Source organism: Leguminivora glycinivorella, chromosome 7 (genome assembly GCF_023078275.1).
Source record: "Leguminivora glycinivorella isolate SPB_JAAS2020 chromosome 7, LegGlyc_1.1, whole genome shotgun sequence".
Classification (NCBI taxonomy): domain Eukaryota; kingdom Metazoa; phylum Arthropoda; class Insecta; order Lepidoptera; family Tortricidae; genus Leguminivora; species Leguminivora glycinivorella.
The window spans coordinates 13473901-13495887 of NC_062977.1; the positions used below are offsets into that span (position 1 = coordinate 13473901).

The window sequence follows — 21987 nt, forward strand, 5'->3', positions numbered from 1 at the left end:
TTAGATCATACATTGATTAAGCTTATTCATAATTCAACCTCGTACGAACTAGGTTTAATTAAGATATATCTACTAGAAACAATTGTTACTGCTATTAAAATTAATGTCAGTGAATCTTTGATACGTAATCAATTAATATTTATTAGGTACTAATCATATTAAGACGATACGATACAGGTCAATTCTCCATACAAACGCTCTCGACTAGACCGTTTTGATTTTTTTGCTATTTTTATTTTAAAAGACGATAGAGCCAATCAAAAATTTCTAAAAACGTCCTTTTTCAATATGGCTCAAAAAAAGGTGTGATACTCAAGATCGGTAGCAATTAGCCAAACAATCTAAACGGTCCGACACAGATTATTTCATTGTTATTCAGATTCTCTATTTTCGTTCCGTTTAAATAAGTTTTGAAGGAGGAAACAGTCGAGAGCGGAACCTCGATTTTAAAGATTTTTTCGCAATATCTTTTAACTGAGTTGTTCTGAATGGACATTTTTTTTCGATAAAACTAGTTAATAACACTAGTAAATTTAACTGAAATTCCCAAATTGAAAGGGGGGCTCCTTTCCATTTTAACATTTTCGCTCCCGTAGCGTCTTAATTATTGTATTTTAACGTTGCGAGAGAACTATTGCTAATTAACCCAAAATCTTTTTTCTGGGCCAGCGGGTAAAGCCTCACAAAAAAGAGTAAAAATTAAAAAGATATGACATACTTAGTAGTACTGTTTTAGGGTTCCGTACCAAAATGGGACAAAAGGAACCCTTATGGCGACGCTCTGTCCGTCTGTCTGTCTGTCTGTCACATTTCTAATTTTTACATGTATTGATTAAAAATAGGCGACACTACAATGTTCCCACTTTTTCATTTACATATTTTATATTCTTTTTTGCAAGACTATAGGTAATCAGGCTAAAAAATGTATAGGCAAATTGAAATCAAGCAAAACTTAATTATTTTATTATAAATTAGTTTCTTGGAAATTTCAGCTGGGTCTTTAATAGAAAACTTTTGCAACGGTTGCGTCATACTTAATTATCATATCTGGTCAGAGAGACACTAGTGTTACTCATAAAGTAGAACAATAAAAACATACATACATACATACAATCACGCCTGTATCCCATAAAGGGGTAAGCAGAACACATGAAACTACTAAAGCTTCAGTGCCACTCTTGGCAAATAAGGGGTTGAAAGAAAACGAAACTGTGACATTGCAGTGACAGGTTGCCAGCCTCTCACCTACGCCACAATTTAACCCATATCCCATAGTCGCCTTCTACGACACCCACGGGAAGAAAGGGGGTGGTGAGATTCTTAACCCGTCACCACACAGGTTAAACAACAGGTTACACAATAAAAACATAATTATGATATAAGTTCCCGTGTACAAAAGTCGAAATAATGTAACGCAACGCAACGTGTTTCCACATGAGTACAATCCAGGTCTCTTTAAAGCAAGAGTAAATAGGTATCTCATAGGTAAGCGTGCTCCACCGTAGACCGCATCATCACTTACCATCAGGTGCGATCGTGGTCAAACGTCTACCTATTCTATTCATACAAAAAAAAATACGGCGTTGTAAAAATATAACCTTTACTTTTTAAAATCAGAAAAATACCTTTTATAGTTCATTCAGCATTATAAAAATGTATCTTTATCTGTAAACGGCTTCATCTGACGTCTGAAAAATCTGATCTAGGTTTCTTTGTCAGCGGAGGCTTTGAAGAGACTTGATGTTATTTTTCAGGCTTTACTTAAACCTTAAAAACATCAGTTGCGCACTCGCGGAGGGAACATAATTAGTTTCACAGAGCTAGCACGCTGCTTGTGGAAACAATCTTGCGTTGAATTTTCCTTTATTCAACAGAAAACTGCTTCAGTACCTTTAAATATATTATGTTGCAATATTTTGCTTAGTACTCAAGCTTGACCTACTACGTGTATGTACATGTACAAGAATTCGTAAAACTACCACAAAAGTAACTTCAACAAAACTATTTAGTTAAAGGTACGAGTATGTATCCCAGGTAGATATTTTCTCTGTCTATCAATAGGGAAATGAAATTATCAGCGGCGAAAGAGAAAATATGAATATTTATTATTGTATTCTTTCATAGCTGCGGCAACTGACTTCGTCATTATTTTTTAAATGGAAAAATTCACATTGCTTCAATCTGGATATTGTTCCCGGAACTCATTTACTATTTCTGCATTTTAAGCAGCTTTTCTAAAATAATTTTACAAGTTCTGCATTATTCTTCGTACTATTCAATTCAAGACGCTTTAAACGCTTTACGCTTTAAAAGCTTAGAAAAAATAGAAAACAGAAAAATAAGCATTATTATTTTTTAACCAACATTTGGGTAAAACTCACTGCAGCGTGGGCATGTTGTGATCTTACGAGTCAAAAGGATCCACCGAGTTTACTCCAATTAATCATTCTGTCACGCTGACTTTGTGCTAAACGAAAAACAATTCTCAGCGAAAATAAATTTTCGGTGTCTTCGACCTTCGACTGAGCGTATTGGTTAGTATGCAGACTAGATTCTGTGAACAAATACACAATAATGTCTATTTTATACACCGATTACTTCGCGTCACGTAATAAGACTAAGAGTTTATAATAATAGTGCCGATAACAGCGCGTGCAATAAGCATCGAAAATGAATAATATTACTGCTGAATAGTTTTTTTGTCGCACAATAAATATTTTCTCGTGATATATTTACGTAGTAGACAAAATAAATAGTAGGTTGTAGTAATGTGTTGCTCAGCTTCAATATAAAGGGACGTAGGCCTGAATAATTGCCGACGGGAATGATAATATAAGACGTCCGCACAACTTGTCAGGACCCCAAACGCGACTCCATTCGCATATAAAGTTGTTTCTTAGGAATAATGCTGGTCCCTTTGTCGATGTACTATCTGAATGTGTAATTACTTGTATTTCCCCAAAATATACCAACTTAAACCTAAGACAAAACGATCTCTTTTGGACTGGTGAAAGTCTGTCCGTTAAATATAAGTAAGTAGGAATACTACCCAGATTATAATACAATATTTTTCATTTCAGATAACACAATACATGGGTGAGAAAAGTTAATGCGCTGCTTTGCTGTGCTCAATAGCATAGCGGAAGCTTGATCAAAATTGATCACAATGTCGGACGAGGGCGGCGGCGAGCTTCCCCTCGGTTACTGCGACCCCTGGGGAAGCAGTTTCCAGAAAACATTCACACAATTCCACGGCTACATCGCGCTGGTGATCTGCCTGCTGGGCTCCGTCGCCAACTCCGTGAACATCGCCGTGCTGAGCCGCAAGGAGATGGCCTCGTCCACCAACTCCATCCTCACCGGCCTCGCCGTCGCGGACCTTCTCGTCATGATAGACTACATTCCCTTCGCATTTCTTATATACGTGAAGGTCGGAACTGAACAAAGCAGGAACTCCTACGCCGCCGCAGTGTTCGTGTATTTCCACTCTATCTTCAGTCAGACATTCCATACCGTCTCAATCTGGCTGACTATCACACTCGCGATATGGAGATATATCGCGATCAAATTCCCACAAATGAACAGGACGTTTTGTAATAAAAGAAACACGAATATAGCTATTACATTAGCGTATGTTGTGAGTCCAGTATTGTGTCTTCCTATATACTTTGCTATGAATATCGAACCAGTTCCGGGCAAAGGTAGTGTAAATGCTACGATGAATACCACGAGTGACACGAACGCGACCTCCGGCCAGGTCGAGCCCGCTTCGAAGTTCGCCATCAGCATGACCACTAACGGCGACCTCTTAACTGCGATATTTTGGATATACAGTGTATTTATAAAACTTATACCGTGTATAGTACTATCCATTTTAAGTGTTTGTTTGATTGTGAAAATGAAATCGAGTGATAGAAGAAGACAAAAACTTTTGAAAAAATCTGCTATTACTACGAATGAGGTGAGTGAAACAATATTTCAGTTTAACATTTTAAATTACGAAGAAACAAATAAAGTTTTATAATTGAATTGTTCAACTTAAATTATGTTTTGGAACTTAATAGACGAACAAACATGATGTGCTTGTTATTATAAGAGAAAAAACTCTAACAAAATAAATAAGTACGTTGTAAAACTTGTGTAGTACGATGAGTACAAAACAATTACTTAGAAGATATACGTGTTATAAATTTAGTGTTTACTGTTTAGGTATCCGTTATGATTTATGTTGTTTATTAAAATGATTTATTATTGTGAATCAGACGAGGAAGGCTAAAATTTATGCTTCCTGGGGGTGCGAGCCCAAATCGCACCCAATTACGTAGGAGAGGTGTATCGACAGACATGTCGTGAACGAAAAAGCTTTTACGCTATGTCTGTCACAATCTTTTCATCATTTAATATATATTATATCAATTGATATGAATCCGACATGATACTCATTACATTCCGTAGTGTATTCAAAAACATAGTAATCATTTAAACAGGCAGAAACATCTGCGAACGATGCTGAGATATCCTCAAAAGTGGAAACTTATGCTTACCCGATATTAGGAACTCTGTTCATAGGCGCTTTTCCCTACATACTCATTTCCCCATTAGTGGAGTAAAAGTAAGGTACCCTGGACATAATTCAATAACTCGTCCTTTTTGATATTTTATTGGGTATTATTATTAAGCATCAAATAGTAATTATGTACATAGATAAAAAAAAAGACGATCGTATTCATATCTTATAAAAATCATGAGATAAAGTACATTATCCCACTTTTCGCTAACAGCAAAATAGTTAACCGAAAACTTTGTTAGATTAACTTTGTGGTGCACTCAGATGCGATCAGTTATTAGCGATATTACACAGAAAATAAATCTGATTGTGTACTTTTTTTTACCGTTTTCATTTAATGTGAATATCTAGGTAGGTAAAAATGGTGACCATGATATATATATCAATTTGCATTGTATTAAGTATATATAGACATTTAACACCGATCTTAAACATATATTTTTAACGCTTAAATAAACATGAATTTCTCAGTAGGTATAAATTGTAACTGAGATTTTTTTGCTTAAGACCAGGTTTTTGTGTACTATAATCATGATTTTATCAAAATTAATACTGTGAAGGTCGCGCTTAAGAAACTGTAAATGTCAGTAATTTAAAAGGGTGCAAAGTTGTCGTAGAGCGGCTGTCGCGGGGCGGGGGAGCGCGCGGGGCGCGGGCCTGGGAGAGCGCGCCGCGCACCGGCCGCGTCACCGCGGCGGATCGGTTAATAGGTTAGGGACGTAAGGTACCGGCCACACCAGAGCGTCGCGTGTCTCGGGGCGCGGACGGACGTCCGCGCCACGCCACCTGAGTGTAATTCAAAAATCGTCTCCTCAGTACATTTTGTATAGGAAGGACGTAAGACGCGCCCCAGGCGGCGTGGCGGCGGCGTGGCGCGCGCCGCGCCGCCTGGGACTTGGTGCCAATAGGACCATCTCGGGGTTATACCCGTTCGATTAAAAAAATAATTTGAAAATCGGTCCACGATTCTCGGAGATATCGAGTAACAAAAAAACCGGCCAAGAGCGTGTCGGTCCACGCTCAGTGTAGGGTTCCGTAGTTTATCGTATTTTTCTCAAAACAATTTTCCTAGAAAGTCTTTATAAAGTTCTACTTTTTTGATCTTTTTTCATATTTTTTTAAACATAAGGTTCAAAATATAGAGGGGGGGGGGACGCACTTTTTTTCCTTTAGGAGCGATTATTTCCGAAAATATTAATATGATCAAAAACCGGCCAAGAGCGTGTCGGGCCACGCTCAGTGTAGGGTTCCGTAGTTTTCAGTATTTTTCTCAAAAACTACTGAACCTATCAAGTTCAAAACAATTTTCCTAGAAAGTCTTTATAAAGTTCTACTTTTGTGATTTTTTTCATATTTTTTAAACATATGGTTCAAAAGTTAGAGGGGGGGGACGCACTTTTTTTTTTTCTTTAGGAGCGATTATTTCCGAAAATATTAATATTATCAAAAAACGATCTTAGTAAACCCTTATTCATTTTTAAATACCTATCCAACAATATATCACATGTTGGGGTTAGAATGAAAAAAAATATCAGCCCCCACTTTACATGTAGGGGGGGGGGTACCCTAATAAAACATTTTTTTCCATTTTTTATTTTTGCACTTTGTGGGCGTGATTGATATACATATTGGTACTAAATTTCAGCTTTCTAGTGCTAACGGTTACTGAGATTATCCGCGGACGGACGGACGGACGGACGGACGGACGGACGGACAGACAGACATGGCGAAACTATAAGGGTTCCTAGTTGACTACGGAACCCTAAAAACGATCTTAGTAAAAGTAAACCCTTATTCATTTTTAGGGTTCCGTAGTCAACTAGTTAGGGTTCCGTAGTCAACTAGGAACCCTTATAGTTTCGCCATGTCTGTCTGTCCGTCCGTCCGTCCGTCCGTCCGTCCGTCCGTCCGTCCGTCCGTCCGTCCGTCCGTCCGTCCGTCCGCGGATAATCTCAGTAACCGTTAGCACTAGAAAGCTGAAATTTGGTACCAATATGTATATCAATCACGCCGACAAAGTGCAAAAATAAAAAATGGAAAAAAATGTTTTATTAGGGTACCCCCCCCTACATGTAAAGTGGGGGCTGATATTTTTTTTCATTCCAACCCCAACGTGTGATATATTGTTGGATAGGTATTTAAAAATGAATAAGGGTTTACTAAGATCATTTTTTGATAATATTAATATTTTCGGAAATAATCGCTCCTAAAGGAAAAAAAGTGCGTCCCCCCCCTCTAACTTTTGAACCATATGTTTAAAAAATATGAAAAAATCACAAAAGTAGAACTTTATAAAGACTTTCTAGGAAAATTGTTTTGAACTTGATAGGTTCCGTAATTTTTGAGAAAAATACGGACAACTACGGAACCCTACACTGAGCGTGGCCCGTCACGCTCTTGGCCGGTTTTTTTTAAATACCTATCCAACAATATATCATACGTTGGGGTTGGAATGAAAAAAAAAAAATCAGCCCCCACTTTACATGTAGGGGGGGGTACCCTAATAAAACATTTTTTTCCATTTTTTATTTTTGCACTTTGTTGGCGTGATTGATACATTGGTACCAAATTTCAGCTTTCTAGTGCTTACGGTTACTGAGATTATCCGCGGACGGACGGACAGACAGACAGACAGGGGGAAACTATAAGGATTCCTAGTTGACTACGGAACCCTAAAAAACATTCAGTCGAATTGAGAACCTCCTACTTTTTTTGAAGTCGGTTAAAAAAACAACCTTTATTGCCGGCCGGCAAACGGCTAACCGATTGAAACAGAAACATAAATGAAAAGAGAGGGCGAACGGCGACACCTGTGTGTCGGCGATTTCAAAGGTAAGCGCACGTGCACCCGATCTCGCTACCTACGCCCAGGTGCGGGCGCGGCTTTCGACCTTCGCGCCGTGCAATAGAATTTAATGTCGGCTGCTCGTGTGCGGTCTGTTTGTTTTATAGAGTGGCGGCATTTTCAACATCAAAGGGTGAGCCTATTTTGTGCAAAATTCTGTTATATCAATAACTTCTCACGTCACTAGATTATCGACTTTGAATGTCGAGTATATTTATAGTATCATCACTTTATTACAGTGTACGAATTTCGTATGTGTTAAAAATCATTGTTCTAGCTTCATAAACCAGGGAGGAAATAATGGAGAGCGTTTATATGTCTTGTTTTGCCTTAATTCAATATCATCACATATTTTTGTTGCTGATAAAATAATACATCCTATATATCAAGGCCTTGTAGCTCGGCGAAAGAATCGTGATCGCGGAGTGCGCCGGCACTGATTATAATTATTTTGTCCAGTTATTATAATAACCTATACAAAAAGTACCGATAGAATAGGTATTCTAATCTATATCTGCATAGAACTATTTAAAACAAACCACAAAAGTTCATAGTTGATCGTTATTGGTACAGTCAGCAACTCAGCTGTGAATACAGATAAAGTGCCAAATATATGTATACACATACCTTAATGTACCAAGTACCAACACTTGTACAGGAAATAAAATACTCTATACATATTTTTGGCACTTTGTCTTGCCAGCTGTGTTGTTGACTGTACACGATCTAAAAAGGAGCCGAACGGTTATTATAATTACGCGGCGACTTGCGTAGTCGGCGGCCGCGCGATACATAGTGCTGTCTCTGTTCAGGCCCCGTAGCCGAATGCCATTTCTCCGACGCGAAACGAAAACGAAACGCAGTCTGGCTCTGTCGCGCCAATACGCAAGAGCGATAGAGATAGATATCTACTAGCGTTTCGTTTCGTGAGCGTTTGTGCCATTCGGCTACGCACCCTGTTCTCACTACCACGAATTTGAAGAACAATATTGCTGTCCCTCTCAATCTTTAGGCGTCATTCATATATTACGTCATACTAAATGTGACAATCCATGTTAAAGGATTAAAAAAGCGTGACATTGGGGGGTCCAAATAGTAGTCCATAAACCACGTCTTTGACCAACGTGAGTGATATCTCTGTCACTCTTTACGTCTTTACTAACAGAAATTTAAATAACAATAGTGCTATCTCTGTCACTCTTTACTAACAGAAATTTAAATAACAAAAATGCTATCTCTGTCACTCTTTACTACCAGGAACTTAAATTATTATAGTACTATCTCTATTCTCTGTCACTCTTTACTATCAGGAACTTAAATTGTTATAGTGCTATCTCTGTCACTCTTTACTACCAGGACCTTAAATTATTATAGTGCTATCTCTGTCACTCTTTACTGTGTGCGGGAAGTGCACATACCACGAGTTTGACTAACATGAGTGCTATCTCTATCACTCTTTACTACCAGGAACTTTAATTATGATAGTGCTATCTCTGTCACTCTTTACTACCAGGAACATAAATTTTATTATTACAGTGCTATCTCTGTCACTCTTTACTACCAGGAACTTAAATGATTATAGTGCTATCTCTGTCACTCTTTACTGTGTACGGGAAGTGCACATACCACGAGTTTGACTAACATGAGTGCTATCTCTGTCACCCTTTACTACCAGGAACTTAAATGATTATAGTGCTATCTCTGTCACTCTTTACTTCTAGGAACTTAAATATTTTTTTCGGTTTCGGTTTTGGTCTTGGTTTCGGTGTCGGTTTTGGTGTAGGTTTCGGTGTCGGTTTCGGTTTCGATTTCGGTTTTCGTTTCCATTCCCGTTTCGGTTTCCGTTTTCGTTTTCAGTTTTGTTTTTGTTTAAACTAACAGAACTAAAACTAAAACCAAAACCAAACCAGAAACGGGAAACCGAACACGGGAAACCGGATATCGGATACCGTATATCGGATGCTGGTTACCGGTTACTGTCTACCGTTTACCGGATACCGGTTACCGTCTACCGGTTACCGGTCACCGTTTACCGGATACCGGTTAACGGTCATTGGTTACTGGTTACCGGTTACCGGTCACCGAATACCGGAGACCCGTCACCGGTTACCGGTTACCGGTTACCGGATACCGGTTACCGGTTACCGGTTACCGGATACCGGTTACCGGTTACCGGATACCGGTTACCGGATACCGGATACCGGTTACCGGATACCGGTTACCGGATACCGGTTACCGGTTACCGGATACCGGATACCGGATACCGGTTACCGGATACCGGTTACCGGATACCGGTTACCGGTTACCGGATACCGGTTACCGGTTACCGGATACCGGATACCGGATACCGGATACAGGATACAGGATACCGGATACCGGTTACCGGTTACTGGTTACCGGTTACCGGTTACCGGGTACTAGATACCAGAAACCAGGTTTTGATTTCTGGTTTCTCATGTTACAACGTGTATAGATTAGTCGATACCAAGTCGGACACTTCCGATTAGGCGATTTCGGCTCGCATTGTTACGCAGCATTCGAGTGTTGAGTTTCTCACACATGAGGCCCCCTAATAAAATTTGTACCACTCATATTATTGATTTGACTCTCGCAACACAAACACCTCATGCCCACACAAATACACACAAAATAAAATCATTCACAAACTTCAAATCATTCAAAAACTCAACAGTCACACGCGCTCCTCGCGGTCCTCTAAGAACTCCCTCGCGAGAGTCGACACTTCAAAATGAAGCGACATCGCATCGGCTCATCATCCACAAATCCGAAAAGATCCACCGATAAATTTGTACCGGAAAGACCTCACCGCGACAATGTCATATTACCCAAATTACTTCAAAAATCCTCTGAAAGTGAAACAGTTCATTAGGTTTACCGTAAGAGTGAGTGAGACAGACACGCACTGTGCTTCAAATTTGCCTCGCCAAAATACGTTACACACGACTCGAAAGAATACAGTCTTAAGCGCCGCAAGCTTTCATACATATTACGTTGTTGTGATCCAAGCATCTCGTCAAGCTCGATAGGTACTATTATTGAGCTAACGACTTGACCAGTTTAACGTGACCTATCGGACTAATTGATTTGTATGACTTTTGTCACTTGTAATAAGGGAGCTCTCTTATACTGGACGGTGAAATATTTGTTATCGAAGCGTTTTGAAAACGCGGCGCCCTTGATATGAAACACGTGTTGACGACTCGCCGCCCGTTCCCGCTACTACTATACTAGCTATACCTACTCTGTGCACGACCTTATTCTGCAGGTAATAACGTTCATATTAAAGCGCAAGTAAGAAAAATATCAATTAAGTAATGAATCTTACATATTTGTTGTTTAATTGATTTCGTATAGTACTAAGAATATATTAACGGCAAAATTTACCATCTTTCAATTTAGTTAGGTATTTTTCCTTTCCTAAAATTATCAATATTTAAGATTTTGAACAAGCGCCAAAAGTATTGGTATAAGTTTTAATAATTTATCAACACACGTAATATTATATTCATAATAAATTGCAGGATTACGGTTAACAATATTTTCTAGTGAAATACGCCTGAAAATGTGTAACTTACTAAACCTTCTTTATAAATGATAGTTCTGTATGAATTATTTATAAAAATTAGATGTTTTTATATGAAATGCAGGTGTCACAACATAATACAAGCACTTTTTCCGGATTACATTTAATACTTTAGTTATAAAATCAAAAAATATTCAAAGTTCGTTTTTATTTTTTTTTAAATTGAATCAGAACCCTAATTTGATTAATAATTTGTATTTTAACTATCACTAATGATACTTTATACGACAGAAAAAGAAAATTACGGTTATCGAATTATGTCCAGGTCAAGCTATTTTTCCTGGTCTACATGTTATCGGCTACGCTCGTAGCACGTAGTACATACGCGCTGGGACTGAATGTGTTAAACGTCAAACTTCTATGAAATGATGACGTTTATTTAACCCTCTATCAAAATCGCTGTCAACTTAGCCTGGGTACGTAGCCGACTGGCACAAACGCTCACGAAACGCTCACGAAACGAAACGCTCGTAGATATCTATCTCTATCGCTCTTGCGTATTGGCGTGACTGAGCCAGACTACCTTTCTGCGGCGTTTCGATTTCGTTTCGCGTCGCAGAAATGCCATTCGGCTGCTGGGCCTGGGATGATTATTATTATAATATAACGATGTGTGCAGGGTGAGAAGGCCCGCCTGAACGAGGACGGGGGCAAGCGCGGCGGGGGGAGAACCGACCGCACCACCCGCATGCTGCTGGCCCTGCTTGGCTTGTTCCTGGCCACCGAGCTGCCGCAAGCTCTCTTCGGCCTCCTGACGGCGACTGCGCCGCAGTTGTTTCAAGTCTGCTACTATACCTTCGGTAAGTATAATAAACGAGGCGGAGGGGGAACCGACCGCACTACGTTACGTGTGTACCTATTGGCAATGCTTGGCTTATTCTTGGCTACTGACCTACAGCAAAGCTCTCTATGGCCTCCTGGCGGCAACAGCTATTCCAAGTCTGCTAATACTATACGTTCGGTGAGTAAGCGTTGTAATATTACTTGTTTGTGTGTTTTTGGGTCTCATTGAATTACATCCGTGATGATAAATTGAATCAACGCACCTGTATTCTATATTAGCAGTGTTTAAACTTTATTTATTTATTTATTTAATCTTTATTGCACAAAAGAACAACTTAATGTACAAAAGGCGAACTTAATGCCATGAGGCATTCTCTACCAGTCAACCTTTGGGCAAAGCAGAGAAGATTGTAGGCGGTGCATTAAGAGACCAATTTTGAAATATCAATCAAAACCATAACTATAGACATATAATATATTAACGTACATACAATTAATTACATACTATTTTTACATAAATAACGATAGGTTATATAATATATACTCATATATATAATAGTATATTGTGCAACAAGGGAGGTAAGGGGGATTTTGTCAACGAGTGCTGTTAATAACTCGCGACAGCCGCAAGCTGGAGAGAGTTTTAGACACGAGTTTACAAAATCCTTACCTCCAGAGTTACACACAATATTTTTCATCACATCTGAGAGGAAAACACAGAGAAAAAAAATTATAAGGCAAAACCTTCAATGAATGGCGGTGTTGTACTGCCCGTTGCTATGGCAACGCGGTTAAGCGCAAATCGAGATGGCCGTCACAATTTCCTGCCAGATTGCAAATTATAACGATTTATCTACGTGAAATTTACAAAATAAATGTGAAACACTGCATTTTTCATACCGTGTATATTTTTTTATAGCTTAATAGTCAAATTTTAGTTGTGCAAAAAAATCCTTGGCTGATTGAAACATCCTTTGCCGGAAGTATTGTATGGATTGTATTAATTTTTAAAATAGTACATTATTCTTCAGTACACGTAGACGCAATGAGACCTTTATACAGCAAATGTGATGAAAATATAATTATATATAATACATATATAAATATTACTAACCTGTCAGAAAAATAACATTCAATTCTACCTTATGTTATTCATAATAAATTATTTGTATTTTTTTATTTGTTTATTTGTACCTTAAACTGCCAGCAAAGATGTCGCGCACTGATTTTTTTAAAAAGGTATTTGTGGTGTGTGGTGTAATGTAGACTAAATACAGATATCTCTTACTTCGACAGTACACTGTCACCCAATATGTAAAGTCGGTCTAGCGGAGACAGTGGTGCCGCGATACGTCTTAAATCCGACTGATCCGCTCCCATTCTAATCAACTGGTCTATTTCCCGCGCAAATGACACTTACGTCGAGCTTAAGCCGAATAATTATCGCAGCGGTCTTTGTGAATGTGCTATGAGTGCGACATTGTGAATATTACCCGAAATGTGTTGAGTTATATTAATGCCATCAGTGGCTCCTGTATTAGAACGATTATAGTTATATTCTATCTGTGAATACCTGTAATTAGCTTTGTATTATTATTTGAATTAGCATAATGTTATTTATAGCTGTTGGAGTTCCTAAAATAAAATAAATAAAATAAAATATCATTTGAGCAATAGGTATATTTAAAACTTATACAGATGTAGTGCGAAAAGGGTTTCCTTCGTAGTTTTCCGGAAACGTTCGTATTTGTAATGATATTTCAGTCAATGTCAGTATATCTTGTACTGAGACTGACTGGAATAGCATGACACGTTCGTACGTTTCCGTAACAATACGAAGGCAAATATTTTCGCATTACATCTGTACCCACTTTAAAATCCAAGCCACCTTTTTATTCCCAACCGATATTGGATAATTAAACTTTATCAGAAATATAATCGCTTTTACTAATTAATCATTAAAATACAGATTCATTAAACTCATTCCTAATAATATTTATATGATGAAATAATAATAACTAATAACGGGTACAGTTTGGTTTGAATATAATTGAACTGATAAAAATTGTTGTTGTGTAGGTCAAGAGGGATTTAAACTCTTCATTGGCGGTTTTATCAGTTTTTTCGAATATTCGCAAATCCGTGATAAGATTCTATCAATTTATATTAAAATTCATGGAAAATAATGCACTCAATTCATATATGTAGGTACCTAATATAATATGAAAAATATCTATGTTACCTTCATGTCTGCAAATGTCACAATAAAATTCACGTTTACTTTCTCGAAACGCCACAGATAACTTTAAAACTTTTTCTACTCCCGAACTTTTATACGTCATTTACACGGTCGTGCATAGTTCTTTAAAACCCTACATAAAGGTCTATTCCCCAAAGCCAGTGTCCGCCGGCTTTCCGCGCATGCGCGCAGTATCGAAAAAACTGAAAACGCATTGTTTGGCTCTGTAACTATGGCAACGCCTTATAACGACACTGCGCGAGTGCGCGAAAAGGCTTTGGGCAGCTGAGCTGACAGTGCAAACCTTGGCGTCAAAATACAGGAAGCAGTGTGAATTTCACGAAAGTTATTCAAGAAAACTATTAAAAACTAAGTGCATGGTCGTAGAAAAAGTATTGTATGCAACGGTGTTTAACTGGGTCAAAAAATACTCGTGTCGTCTCAATAACAATTTTCGGCTTCGCCTCAAATTGTTACCCACGCCACTCGTCTTTTTTGACCTCCTTTAAACGCCTGTTGCATAAAATACTATAATTTTATGCGATTAAATCCCGTAGAAGTAAGTAGGTAATAAAAATTAAATCGTAGTCCCATGGATTATCCCGTCACTAAGTTAGATGGTTAGGTAATTAAGCGTGAACAAACTAGTAAATATTTAGGAGCCCAAGACTAAATCTAATTTAATGGGTACCTACTTATTAGTACTTTAATTTTATTTATTAAAATGTATACGTTAATACCCTCATAATTTCAAACTCACTTTTCATAGTCCGTCTCAGTTTAATGATACACCTGTTTACAGTACTCACCTAATTATATCTAGCTATAGTATACACAAGTATTTACCTAACACCAAAGACATATATAACTCCGTATAGACAGATAAAGTCTAAGAAAAAAACGTACCTCAGTACCATACAGAAAAAGGTACGGTGGCCTAGATGGCATTACACCTTTGGGGTACGCTCAGCTAGATGGCGCTAATATTAATATTTGACATTTTAATACATATCAAGTTAAGAATATGGGCCAATTGTCAAAACTGAGGTTCAAAAGTTTTAAGCCTGTGTCAAGAGATGGTAGTCTATGCACTGTGATTACACATTTTACTTCGACAGTAACTCTCTATAATACTCGATCCTCTTTGCCTAACACAAAATAAATAAACGGCGCTGAAGTGTAAAATCAGTAGGGCGGCTTTAAATTGCAGTCAAAGGTATGCGAATTTCACCGTTCAGGTGGCTGCTCAAAGCTTGTCAGACATCAAATGATACGAAATTTCATAATATGCTGAATCATCGGCTGATATTACGTAAAATCCCTGTCAAGTTTTTTATTCCGCCATAAGCGCCTCTAGGATGATTTTTCAGGGGGTGCCCAATATAAAATAGAAGTTTCTTGATGCAGTGATTTATTTCTCTCGTATTTTTCCTGACAAGTGTATATAGACGATCGTGTAATGTATGTAGACAAGTGTGCACCGTCGTAAGGTAGAAAGGTAGGCAAATTCTATACCACACCTGTGATAAATGGTCGACCTGTAGTAGATATCTCGTCTATGTAACAGCATTTGGCCTCAGTTCCAACGTCTGGCCGGGCCATTACTCCCCATTCAATTCCACTATGCACCACTTAAGCACTAATGGATAGCGATCAGCATATGTGCAACTTTTTGTAGAGCAAAGAAACGCCATTTTCATTCTATTAGTAGGTAAGTACTTACGTTCAAGTGTTAGAAATGTTTTAGACAAGAACTGATAGTACAAATAAGTAGGTCAAAAGGGTATACTCTTAGGTCGACACGTTCGTTTTTCGTCACGTTCCTAAATTGGTCCGATTCTGCTTTCGTCAGCCATTCTTGATTCGTCAATTTAGTCTGCAGTCATTATCGTCTTTGACCATAATGAGTTGTTGGCCTTTTTCTTATTTCGACTGAATCGTTTTTCGTCATTTCGTATTTGGTCATATTCTAAGTTGGTACCGACCTAAGACTACGAAAAAACATAGATTTAACAGCGGACATGCCGAAAGAAGATTATGACGAGTAAAGAACGAGACGAATTAAGATAAAGATGAACAACGAATTGACCGTAGTCGAGAAAGACCATCGACGATCGTGAATAAAAAAAATGGCTGACGAAAGCAGAATCGGACAAATTTAGGAACGTGACGAAAAACGAACGAGACGACCCAAGAGTATACCGTCAAAACTTAGTATTTCATATGGAAAGCACCAAAAAGGATAAACACTTACAGTAGAAAAGTTTACGTAACATACATTTGCTGCTGTAAAAATAAAGATGTTGTGTTCCAGTATATTTGGCGGTCTGGCTCTTAGGCTCTTACAGTATATTTTGGTGCTGACAGTACGTAAGTACGAAAGTGTTCTGAAATAATATTGCGTATGCATTTATACTCTCACCCAATGCATAATATATTACTTGTCCTACTTATTTCTTGACTGCTTGGTGTCACCCTTATAAATAATAATAGGTACTGATAATGTAATGTGATACTTGGACAAAACTAGATCACATATCATGTCGTTGTCAATATTTGGCTCTGTGCGATGCATTAGATTACTTTCATTGGGAATTGTAAGTATAGTACAAGTATAATACATCAAACATTTAAAACCAAATTGAATATTACTTACAATTTTCAGCTGATATCTTGCAGATTTAATTTAAATTTTCTTTCCCCAACAAAATTAAAGGGCTGCCAAAACTTCGTTTATAACAACAAATTAAATTCAAAGTTTTCACAATCAAGGTAAGTTAACGAATCATTTAGCTTGAAGAAAGATCAATTAAAAACAGATACATAAGTATACAACATTGAATATGTTTAGTTTGGAATACATGGCAATATTATGCAAAAGCATACACATTTTATAAAAAATGTCAAGGAGCAGAATTTAATTAAATAATTTGAAACGCTGTACCTACTTGTTGTCGTAACCTATTTAAGCAAGATCTAAAATACTTGATAATTATCAATCCATCCAAGTTCCAATTATAATATTTGAATAAAATTACTAATATGACACGTGATTAAACTATAAGTTTCATTTTGCCATTTTAGCATGGAGCCCACAAATCCAGTATATCATTTTACGACAATGATACACTCGGCTTTGTCGTTTGTCGCATAAGTTAAAGGTTAAACTGAAAGTTTATTGCCGGCTTATACTTTTTATGAACACTCGTCTCGCATCTGTCAGACGAAAACCACTCTGAAGTCCGTGAGGAGAGCGACGAAAAAGGTTATATTTTGAGAAATAATACTGTACTCATCGCGAGGAACACAAATAAAAGATAATCAACAAAAAACTATTAAACCTACTAAATAATTGATATAATTTTCCATACTGAGACAATAGTACATAGAAAACAAAATTCGCCGTTTGTTTTTGAAAACGCACAAACTATTTATGAGCAAAATGTCATTAATAAAATTGTTCCGATATGTTAATGATAATGTTTTGTTTCAGACTGCGATTTTTATATTTGGTTTTAATTAAGTTCCTTGTTTTGCACTCAACACCTCAGCATGTCCTTTCTACCCTCGTCTCCCTGAAGCCCGATTCTGAGTGCCCATCACAAACTAAGTAAGGTGCATTAGGGTAATTCCGAATGACAGAAATGCTCTGGTAGTTCCGAAAGGGGAATCTTGATATAATGGAAATAATGGTGATTTTTGTGTAACATTCGAAATTAGACGACTTTCGGAGTTACCCTAATGCACCTTACTTACATACGTAAACATTTTCCTTCCCTGTCAGACTTACGAACTAAACACCTGTGATTTCAAAATTTGTTAAAATCAAAATCTTGTTTGGGTTCAAGAATTCAGCTTCAAATTCGCGTTAAAGATGAAATCATTACGAATGCGATCATCAAGGTCGTGCGAAAAACAGCTGTAATCCATTACGAATTTTAAAATTAGAATTGGCATATTCATTTACCTATTGTCAGTCATGTAAAAAGCGGGCATGAGAGTTTGATAAACAGTCTTGCGAAGTCAGTAAAACTACTACCAGCATCTATTTTGCAATGCAAATCACCCTCGTCAGTCATACGGACGGTATACGGCGACTGATAGATAACAATATCAGCACTTCTGAAGCATGTTGGTGCTCTATAAGTGAACGAACTGACTTATATTTGTTGTAATTTAAATTTCTTTGTTAATTATGTGAGCATTTAGCATATGATTGTCTTTCAATATTAGCGTATAATTTAACATGAATAAATCAATCTAAGGTAATTTCATTAACTTGACTTTCTTACCAACTATACCTATCTAAAGAGTGAAAGCATAAAAGCTGCATCGCAGCACAAAATATGTCATGATTTCACGAAATTTCGTCGTATTATGAAAAAATATCAAAAAATATATACGTAGATACAGTAACGGCTAAAAATAGTTAGTTACCTTCACGCTATTATGTGTAATGTGTAGCTATGTAGGTACAACGAAGAGTAAAGAATGTAAGTTCGTTTGTAGATTGTATATTTTACTAGCCCTTTAGTACAAATATTATGATTAATACTGCAATGAAACACATAATATTAATTACAGTGAAAAACCCAAGATCCCCATCTGAAGTAGCGAGGTGGGAGTATTTTTTTTTATTCTTGTAAAAATAGAGGTGATAATTTATTAGCCGGCACTTGTATAAACCATACCAGATTGTATAAGGAGCCTATTCTTGTGACAATATACATCGTAAGGTAGTTTTATATATTTTGCCGCCGAGGGAGTGGTGTTGAACAGCTATTTCACATTATCTTTTGACGTCGGAAACGGTGGGAGCTCCTGCCGGCCGCGTAACCGTCTGTCACTAACATAATATAAGGCCTATTGCGAAAAGAGAAAATTCGTTATTTGCTTCTTTATCGCTCTTGCATATTCGAGCGATAGAGAGGCTAACTAATAAAGTTAAAGTGCAAGGTATGCTCTAGAGCAACCTAAGTTTATTGATTCAATTGTAGTAGGTAAGTAGGTATGAAAACTATGAAGTCTGAAAAGAAATATGATAGGTAAAAGAAATGCAGACTACTTACGAAATATAAATATATAAAATATATCTTTCTTTATGTTTTCTTTGGTTATTTGAAGAGGGGTTTGTTACAATGATACATTGTTAGGTATACATGCATTAGCATTTTAAGCTTATTGCACAACTAATTATAGGCAAACACCACTTGTGTAATCTTAATCTCAATAATAAAATGTAAGTTTAAGTAGTTAAATAAGGAAACTGAAACATGCTGTAGTTTTACAATTTGAAAACATAAATTGCACTGAAGTACTTACATACACTAAGACAAGAAAAGAAGATACAATTAGCATAACTATATATCTATAGTGATTTTAGTGATTTAGTCCTGGGTGCCAGTCCGGAATCTACTCTATAATGTCTCAACTCTAATCTACTCAATGCTCAATAAATTCGGGAAATATTAACTATTGATATTTTTTACCGTCGCCTCAAATCTCTCAAGAAGGACGGTTCTCAAGTCGTCTGTATGTTTTTTTTTTTTTTTTTTTATGTTTGTTCCTCGATATCTCCGTCGTTACTGGACCGACTTTGAAAAATTTTTTTTTGGTTGAATGTATATGCATACAGATTGGTCCCACTTTTCTCAGAACCCAGTTCTGATGATGGGATCCTGGAGAAATCGAGGGAACTCCTCGAATCTGAAAGGCATACATATGGTGATTTTTGTGTTTTTAAAGGAACAGCATGCATTTAGGTAAGGAACAGTGACATTTGGTGCAGTGGAACTGCTGATGATGGCCATAACAGAACTCTTCAAATCTGAACGGCACGCTTATAGTGACTTTGGTATTTTTATAAGAACAGCATGCACTTACGTCTAGAACAGTGACATTTGGTGCAGTGGAACTGCTGATGATGGTCAGAACCGAACTCCTCAAATCTGAACGGCACGCTTATAGTGACTTTGGTATTTTTATAAGAACAGCATGTACACTTTCGTCCAGAACAGTGACATTTGCTGCAGTGGAACTGCTGATGATGGTCAGAACCGAACTCCTCAAATCTGAACGGCACACTTATAGTGACTTTGGTATTTTTATAAGAACAGCATGCACTTACGTCCAGAACAGTGACATTTGGTGCAGTGGAACTGCTGATGATGATCAGAACCGAACTCCTCAAATCTGAACGGCACGCTTATAGTGACTTTGGTATTTTTATAAGAACAGCATGCACTTTCGTCCAGAACAGTGACATTTGGTGCAGTGGAACTGCTGATGATGATCAGAACCGAACTCCTCAAATCTGAATGGCACACTTATAGTGACTTTGGTATTTTTATAAGAACAGCATGCACTTACGTCCAGAACAGTGATATTTGGTGCAGTGGAACTGCTGATGATGGTCAGAACCGAACTATTCAAATCTGAACGGCACTGTCATAGTGACTTTGGTATTTTTATAAGAACAGCATCAAGTGCAGCAGCATTTAAGTTCAGAACAGTGACATTTATTTAGTTATGTTTGTTAAGTATATTGAGTTTTCAAGTCTAATTTTGTCAAGATTTGATTTCTTATAATCGGATTCATGAGGAATTGAGGAAACTCCTCAAACCTTAACGTTATACGTATATTCATTTGTGTTGCCATCAAATAGTTAAAGCATTAAAAGCAGTTTTAAAAATTACCTACACATTTCTACATAATCCAACATTCGCAAGTAGCTTTCACCAGAAACCCAAAGGCGGCGGTTTTTTTTTCTTAAAAATTATTATAGTTGGCGTCGCAATTAGTCCTGTTTGTCAAGCAACATGCCATGAGGTACCCCTGCTATAGAAGTTTGTATACAAAGGTGGCAAGCGAAACAGTATTGATGACTGTACAAGTGTACATTGATCATGACATAGATACGAATTCCAAGTAAACAAGTTGTTACGGTTTATTAGTTTTACCACGTTTTACCTCAAGTCCCTATCCTATTCCACGCTATAAGTACATGAATAAATAGGTACCTAACACCTCGATATGTTTGTTTCTTTATCGTCACCGAGTGTTATTTTTGTTCCAAATTACTTTTTCCGTTGACTGATTTACACTTGACGTGTCTATTGGGAATATACAGTAAAAACAGTTTTATGCTTGCTACGTTTATACAATTTCCTTATTTTCCACACAGGCCTTAAACGTCGTTCGTAATATTTTACTGTAAGCGGTAGTCAAGAAACTTCTATTGCAAGGTTTTATATTGTTAATTAAGGAATGAAATGGAGCGTTTCAGCAGAGTAAGCAGCGAAACACTACTTTTCGGATGAGAGGAAAGTAAAATATTGGTGTAACTAGGTACACAAAAATTACGACTACAAACAAAAAAGTATGACTTCCGTTGACACTATAAATTTACTTAAGTAAACACGGTTACTTATAAAATTAAGAGTTAAACTTTAGAATGTATTTTTTCTAATTAATTGAAAACTATTTTTTTATTGCTTGTCATATAAAAAAGTATCTGCTCTATTTTAGAAAATGATCACTTTCTTTATGCTTTTAAGCACAACAACTTTGAGAGCATGAGAAATAAAAATGTCTTTATTACAAAAGATTGTTGGAACAACTCGCCCTTTCAGTTGTAGATATTCGTCTTGATGTGAACTGCTGATGGGTATCTACTATCTAGTCATAAACTCAGGCAATTAAGCGAGCTTTCTTCCGAGCTCACAGCCTCTATTAATCAAACTAACTTTGATGAACTTTTGGCTTCACGTACTAGGGAAATTGATATTTGAGGCGAGTAAGGTGAATTTTGTGAAATATTATACATTATCTATTCATCATTAATAAAGGTAAGATGAATTTAATATCCACCGGCAGGTTCGTGCTTGTCGTTGAATAAATCAAAAAGCTAAAAGTCCTTAAAGTCGTAAAGAAGAGCGAATAGCGTAAT

At 37.2% G+C, this 21987-nt stretch overlaps 1 protein-coding gene across 1 annotated transcript in view; it reads left to right on the top strand.

Annotated features, from left to right (window-relative positions):
- The window catches only part of LOC125228351 (G-protein coupled receptor dmsr-1-like), a 68950-nt gene that overhangs the window by 41694 nt on the left and 5269 nt on the right, over window positions 1-21987 (top strand). Inside the window, exons 2-3 of the mRNA XM_048132883.1 lie at window positions 3081-3961; window positions 11636-11816. Coding sequence (XP_047988840.1) covers window positions 3167-3961; window positions 11636-11816 — 976 coding nt within the window. The 5' untranslated portion in view covers window positions 3081-3166. The remainder of the gene's footprint in view (window positions 1-3080; window positions 3962-11635; window positions 11817-21987) is intronic.